The sequence below is a fragment of the Carya illinoinensis genome, chromosome 5 (genome assembly GCF_018687715.1).
Source record: "Carya illinoinensis cultivar Pawnee chromosome 5, C.illinoinensisPawnee_v1, whole genome shotgun sequence".
Lineage (NCBI taxonomy): Eukaryota > Viridiplantae > Streptophyta > Magnoliopsida > Fagales > Juglandaceae > Carya > Carya illinoinensis.
The window spans coordinates 10,842,068-10,849,326 of record NC_056756.1 but is presented as its reverse complement, the minus strand read 5'-3'; the positions used below and the strand labels follow the sequence as shown (position 1 = coordinate 10,849,326).

General features: G+C 40.0%; 1 protein-coding gene across 1 annotated transcript; it reads left to right on the top strand.

The window, feature by feature from the left end:
- LOC122309776 (UPF0481 protein At3g47200-like) lies at positions 1-7,225 on the top strand. Its single transcript, XM_043123428.1, has 3 exons — positions 1-743; positions 2,457-2,463; positions 6,103-7,225. Exons 1-3 carry the CDS (start codon positions 210-212, stop codon positions 6,840-6,842), a joined length of 1,281 nt encoding a protein of 426 aa, XP_042979362.1. The 5' UTR covers positions 1-209; the 3' UTR covers positions 6,843-7,225.
- Positions 7,226-7,259: the final 34 nt, after the last annotated feature.

The window sequence follows — 7,259 nt, the reverse complement described above, 5'->3', positions numbered from 1 at the left end:
TGGGTGCTTATTACGTGAGAATCAATCAATTGAAATATGCGTAAAGCGCCCGTCCAAGAAAACTTGGATACTTGAGAATGATATCTGCATGTTTCTGATGCTCAAGGATGTATAAATGAAACCAGAAGTTGACACTAAACCTGGAGAGGGGAAGGTGCTTGTTTTGATCATCATTCCCGTTATTACTGCAGACATTCTGTACAGTACTAATGGAAGATCCAAATTGGGTCGTACAAGTCGATGTTGAAGTAAAAAATATGAGGGATACTTCAGAGGAAACAAAGCAGTGGAAAAAGAATTCAATCTATGAAGTACCTGCATGGGTTAAAGATCTAAACAAAAAGGCCTACATGCCCCACACAGTGTCCTTCGGTCCTTACCATCACAGGAAAGAACCTTTACAGCGGATGGAGGAGCATCAGCACAGGGCATTGCTTCGTTTCTTCAGGAGATGTGGAAAATCTGTTCAATCGTTCCTCGAGGCTTTAACTAAGGTCGTGCAGGATTTGAAAGACTCGTACGAGCCGCTCGATCCCAAATGGGAAAAGGATACACACGGATTCTTAAAAATTATGACTCTCGACGGATGCTTTATGCTGGAAATCCTGCTTGCCAGTACTGCGGATCAATTGGAGGACGATGATTCCAAGGATCCGATATTCAGCAAACACGGGAACCTGTATATCATGCCCCATATCAGGCGCGACATGCTGATGCTTGAAAATCAGATCCCAATGCAGGTTGTTGTGGTACGGGGCATACAATTACAACTGAAGTAGAAATGAGAAAGAATAAAAGAAATAATAAGGAACTTCAATTATAGAAGAATTTCACTTATAGCAAAAGGATTACAAGAATTTCTTTCTTGAATAAAGAGAGCACAATTGACAATACCCTCTCTTATAAAAGGAGAAAACTCACTCTTTTTTATAAAAGGAGAGACAATATATAGGAGAAACCTCACTATTTTTCTCTCTAAAACTCTCTCTCTTTCTTTAAATTTTTCTTCCAAAATGGGATAGGTTTCTAAAAGCAAAAACATGTATTTATAGGAGTTAAAGGAGGTGGAAGATAGCGGAAGCAAGTGGAAGATGGCGGAAGCAAGTGGAAGATGCAAGCTCAACTAGCCACCATTTTTGACCCATAAAAGTCCATAAAAGTGGCTTTACCGCTACATATCTCCCACTTAAAGTCACTTTTGTAATCCTTCTATCTTTTCTACACTTTCCATCTCTATGCCGCTTACATATCTGCTAGGCCTAAGGAGGATCGACACCAGATAAACTTGTCATTATTAATTGGCTTTGTTAATATATCTGCTAGGTTGTCTTTTGTATGGATTTTTTGTTTATCCACACTTCTTTCTTCCACCTTCTCACGAACGAAGTGATACTGAACTCGTATGTGCTTTGTCCTTGAATGAAATGTTGGATTCTTTACCAAATGCAAAGCGCTCTGACTATCACAAAATAAATCAACCTTCTCTTGTACGTGTCCGAGCTCTTCCAGTAGCATTTGCAACCATATTACCTCTTTGCTAGCTTGTGTAGCTGCGACATATTCTGCCTCCGTTGTAGAAGTAGCCACGATAGACTGCAATTTTGAAACCCAGCTTACAGCTCCTCCAGCAAGAGTAAACACATAACCTGAGGTGGACTTGCTCTTGTCAAGATCACCTGCATAATCTGAATCAACATAGCCTCTGACAGTAAAGTCTGATCCTTCATAACATAATGCAACATTTGAGGTACCCTTGACATATCTCAGGATCCTCTTTACAGCACTCCAATGCTCTTTACCAGGATTCGCCATGTATCGACTAACCACTCCCACTGATTGTGCAATGTCTGGTCTTGTACAAACCATAGCGAACATTAAGCTACCCACTGCTGATGCATACGGTACTCGAGACATTTCCATCATCTCTGCTTCATTGCTAGGACTCATACTTGAGGATAACTTGAAATTAATAGGAAGAGGGGTAGAAATTGGCTTACAATCTTGCATGTTGAAGCGTCGCAAGATTTTCTTCAAATAATTTTTCTGAGAAAGCCATATCTTCCTATTATTTCTGTCTCGGTAAATTTGCATCCCTAGAATCTTGTTTGCTGGTCCCAAGTCCTTCATTTCAAACTCCCTAGCCAACTGTGCCTTTAAGTCTGTAATACGATCTTTGTTGGGGCCTGCTACCAACATGTCGTCAACATACAACAACAGAATAATGAAATTACCATCACCAAATCTCTTGTAGTAAACACAAGGATCTGAACTATGTCTGTTGTATCCAAGGCTCATGATAAAGGAATCAAATCTCTTATAACAACATCTCGGCGCCTGTTTGAGACCATATAGAGATTTGTTCAACTTGCAAACTAAGTTCTCTTTTTTTTTTTCTTCAAAACCTTCTGGTTGGAGCATGTAAATTTCTTCTTCAATTTCTCCATGAAAAAATGCAGTTTTCACGTCCAGTTGTTCTAAGTACAAGTCAAATGTAGCACACATCGCAAGGACTGCTCGAACTGTTGAGAGTCGAACAACAGGAGAGAATATTTCGTTGAAGTCTATGCCTTCTTTCTGAGCGAATCCTTTCACCACCAATCTAACACGATACCGCTCCACTTGATCATTGCCATTTCGTTTGATCTTGTAAACCCATTTGTTTCCGATGGCCTTTCTTCCTTGTGGTAGTGGTACAATATCCCATGTTTTGTTTTTATGGAGAGCTTCAATTTCTTCTTGCATTGCAACCATCCACAGAGAAGCTTCTTGACTATTTGTAGCCTCATGGAAAGTTGACGGTTCTCCATCTTCTGTTAGTAGACAGTATGCGGCATTTCCCTCCATGATGTACTCTGAGTGCCAAGCTGGTTCTCTTCTCTCCCGAGTTGATTGTCGAACTTGTGGAATTGCACACTCAGCTTGTTCTTGTTCTTCGTGCTCTGATATTGCTTCAGAAGAATCTGGAACTTCTAATTCTTGTCTTTCTTCAACTTGAACTGTAGTAGTCTCTGGTTTCTCTTTTGAAGCGCTATCATTTTCTTTTTCTTGTACCTTATCTTCTACAAATACAACATCCCTACTGATTAGCACCTTGCAGGCAGTGGGATCCCACAGGCGATACCCCTTGACTCCATCAGCATATCCTAAGAAAATACATTTTCTAGATTTTGGATCTAGCTTTGATGTTTCTTGAGCGTTGTACATAACATAAACTGGACTTCCAAATGTATGTAAGTGAGAATAATCAGTTGGTTTATCAGTCCACATCTCCATCGGCGTTTTCAGATCAATTGCGGTTGATGGTGACCGATTGATCACATAACAAGCAGTCTTGACTGCTTCTGCCCAAAATGACTTGGTCATTCCCGCAGTTCTCAACATCGCTTTTGTTTGTTCTAACAAGGTTCTGTTCATCCGCTCTGCTACTCTATTTTGTTGTGGAGTGTATGCCACCGTGAGCTGCCTTTTGATACCTTCTTGTTGACAGAAGCTATCAAATTCAATACCAGTATATTCTCCTCCATTGTCTGTCCTTAAACACTTGATCTTCTTTTCAGATTCAAGCTCAACCCGCGCTTGAATATTTTGAAAACTGGAAATACATCTGCTTTATTTTTTATTAGATACACCCAACATCTCCTGGAGTAATCGTCAATAAATGACACAAAGTATTTTGCTCCTCCAAGGGACAAAACTGGTGCTTGCCAAACATCAGAATGGATTAGTTCTAAGATAGCTTTATTTCTAGCAGAGGAACTACTGAATTTCAATCTGTGCTGCTTACTAGTAACACAATGCTCACAAAAGGGTAATGAAACCTTTTTGAGCCCTGGAAGAAGCTTTTGTTCAGCAAGAATCTTCAAACCTCGTTCTGACATGTGGCCAAGCTTACGGTACCACATCATCGTTAATTCTTCTGCCGAACTTGCCAACGCAGTGGATGCTTCTCCTTCTTGTTGTGTTTCTCCTTTAAGCATGTACAAATTTGCAGCTATCTTTTCCGCTTTCATCATTCCAAGCGCGCCTTTAACTATTTTCATGATCCCATCTTGAATATGGGTTTTACACCCGCTATTATCTAATTGTCCTAAAGACAATAGATTTTTCTTCAGGCCTTTCACATGTCGTACCTCCTGAATGGTGCGAACTGTACCGTCACACATCTTCAATTTGATGGTACCAATACCAGCAATCTCTAAGGCATGATCATCTCTCATGAAAACAGATCCTCCTGAGATAGGTTCATATTGATAGAACCATTCTCTCCGGGGAGTCATATGCCATGTTGCTCCTGAGTCAATAAGCCAGACATAAGCAAATCTTCTTCTACCTTCAGTAACTGTTGTTGCCTCACTGTATAAAATTTCACCATCATCTGAGATGCTTGCTACACAACTCTGAGGTTTTGACAACTCAGGGCCTTTTCCTTTAGCTTCTTCGTTCTTCTTGAGATGCCAACACTCCCTTTTGTAGTGCCCTTTCTTGCCACAGTGATGATACTTGACATTCTTCTTACTTCTAGATTTTGATCTACTCTGATTTTGACTCCCACTGGGGCCACGTTCCGTTGATCTCCCTCTCTTCATTACCAAAGTTTCGGTTTGTTGTGAACCTCCTGGTCTATCTTCTTTGCTTTTGCACCGACTTTTTTCTTCAAGAACTGCAGCTGCAATATCATCGAAGACTAGAACTTCAATGTTGTTGGTTAAGTTGATGATGAGTTGATCATACGAATCAGGTAGACTTTGAAGTAGAATTTCAGCACGTTCACCCGTCTCTATGTTATGCCCCATTGCTGTGAGCTATGAAAAAAAAGTGTTAAGGGTGTTGATGTGGTCTGTCACCATAGTTGACTCCATCATCCGAAGGGTGTAGAGTTTTCTTCTCAAGAAAATTTTATTGTGTAGTGATTTGGTCTCATACAATTTTGTCAGAATATCCCATATCTCTTTTGCTGTCTTTTTCTCCGCCACACTTGACAATACTCCATCAGCTAGTGCTAAGTGCAGATTAGCAATAGCATTGCCATCCATCTCGTTCCACTTGCCGTTGTCAGTGATCTCATCAGGTCTATCTCCAATTGCCATCAAACAATTATCTTTCATCAAAATTGCTTTTATTCTCATTTTTCACAATGAGAAATTACTCCCATTGAACTTCTCTATTTCGGATTTCGTCGCCATTATTGAAGATGCCTCCTTTCCACTAACTGGATCTAACTATAGCACGAAAACCGGCTATAAACCTGATGCTCTGATACCACTGTTAGGAGGTTGTGGTACGGGACATACAATTACAACTGAAGTAGAAATGAGAAAGAATAAAAGAAATAATAAGGAACTCCAATTGTAGAAGAATTTCACTTATAGCAAAAGGATTACAAGAATTTCTTTCTTGAATAAGGAGAGCACAATTGACAATACCCTCTCTTATAAAAGGAGAAAACTCACTCTTTCTTATAAAAGAAGAGACAATATATAGGAGAAACCTCACTATTTTTCTCTCTAAAACTCTCTCTTTTTCTTTAAATTTTTCTTTCAAAATAGGATAGGTTTCTAAAAGCAAAAACATGTATTTATAAGAGTTAAAGGAGGTGGAAGATGGCGGAAGCAAGTGGAAGATGGCGGAAGCAAATGTGAACGCAAGCTTGATGTAGGTTGTCAACTAGCTACTATTTTTGACCCATAAAGAAGATAGCGGAAGCAAGTGGACGATGGCGGAAGCAAATGTGAATGCAAGCTCAACTAGCCACTATTTTTGACTCATAAAAGTCCATAAAAGTGACTTTACCGCTACATGTTCTTGAACTACTCTTGAACTACTGCCTGAAGTTGATGAGAAAAGATCCGACGTTAATAATGATCCAGTCAAGGTAAAATCTCTCTTCTGTGTCTACATGACAAAATCTTGCAACTTTTTCCCAACTTTCGTTATTTTTTAGATTTAAAGTTAAATATAAAACTGGTAACTATGAATTTGCTTAATGCTATTTTTATGTTTTTTTTTTTTTTAATTCTTTTACACAACACTTGTGTGACAAGTGAAATCATCGAACGGTCATTAATAAGTGCTAATGTGACGACGTTCCTGAATTAACAAAAGAAACCATAACTCTTGAGCAGAAAAAAGAACGTGCCAATGCACTCATAGTCAAGTCTTGGTTCCCCAACACCCATTACTCAGAGATGGGTAACTGTCTGCACGTATTGGATGTTTATAGGAAGATCCTGCTTCAACAAAAGGGAAACCATAAAAAACAAGAGGGGAGACCACTCGGAAAGGACAAGTCAAGTGGTGACGAGATCATAAGATCTGCAACAGAGCTTAATGAAGCTGGAATCCAGTTCAAGGTAAACAAAAAGGGGAGCCTCAAAGACATCACTTTCGCTGGCGGGGTGCTTAGGCTTCCTCTCATCGTCGTGGACGATGCCACCGAGTCGATATTCCTGAACTTAATAGCCTTTGAGCGTTTCCATGTCGGGGCCGGCAACGAGATTACCTCCTATGTCTTTTTCATGGACAACATCATGGACAATGCGATGGACGTTGCCCTCCTGCGTTCGAGCGGCATCATACAGAATGCCATTGGAAATGACAAAGCTGTCGCCAAGCTCTTCAACTCTCTCTCCAAGGATATAACGCTCGACCCAGAAAGTAGCGTCGATGTAGTGCATAAAAGGGTCTGTGAGTACTGCAAGAAGCCCTGGAACAAGTGGCGGGCCAATCTCATTCATGCCCATTACAGAAATCCCTGGGTTATTCTCTCCCTTATAATTGCTGCCATCTTCCTGTTTGCGGTCAACATAGTACAGACCGTATACACAATACTAGGTGTCAAATGATTCTCCACCGCCTTCTCATTACTATAAACCTCCTATTCCTGACCTCAAAATGCCTCGCCATTAACATCGGTTGCATACGCAGAGGAGTGGATCCCATTCCTAGCCCCGTTTCTGTGGTTTTATATTGAGTTTGCTTTGGGTTTTGGATAATGTTCTCCTTTCCATGATACCTTTGCGTGATCTCGTTTTATTGATCTCGTTTCTGCTGCGGGTTTGACAATGGGCTTATTTGTTTGTTTGTTTTTTTTTTTTTTTTTTTTTATTAGTGATAATGGGGCTGTTCGATAATCTTCTCTTCCTCGATGTCATCTGAATAAAATGCCATACATATGTTCCCAATAATGTAATCCCAGCTTTCTTATGATAGACATATTTCTTTACCATTCTTATGTGCTTACCATCATAAAATGTTAGTCC

What these genes read in the sequence shown, in the direction of transcription:
- LOC122309776 (XM_043123428.1), top strand. Translation starts at nt 210, where the DNA reads ATGGAAGATCCAAATTGGGTCGTACAAGTCGATGTTGAAGTAAAAAAT.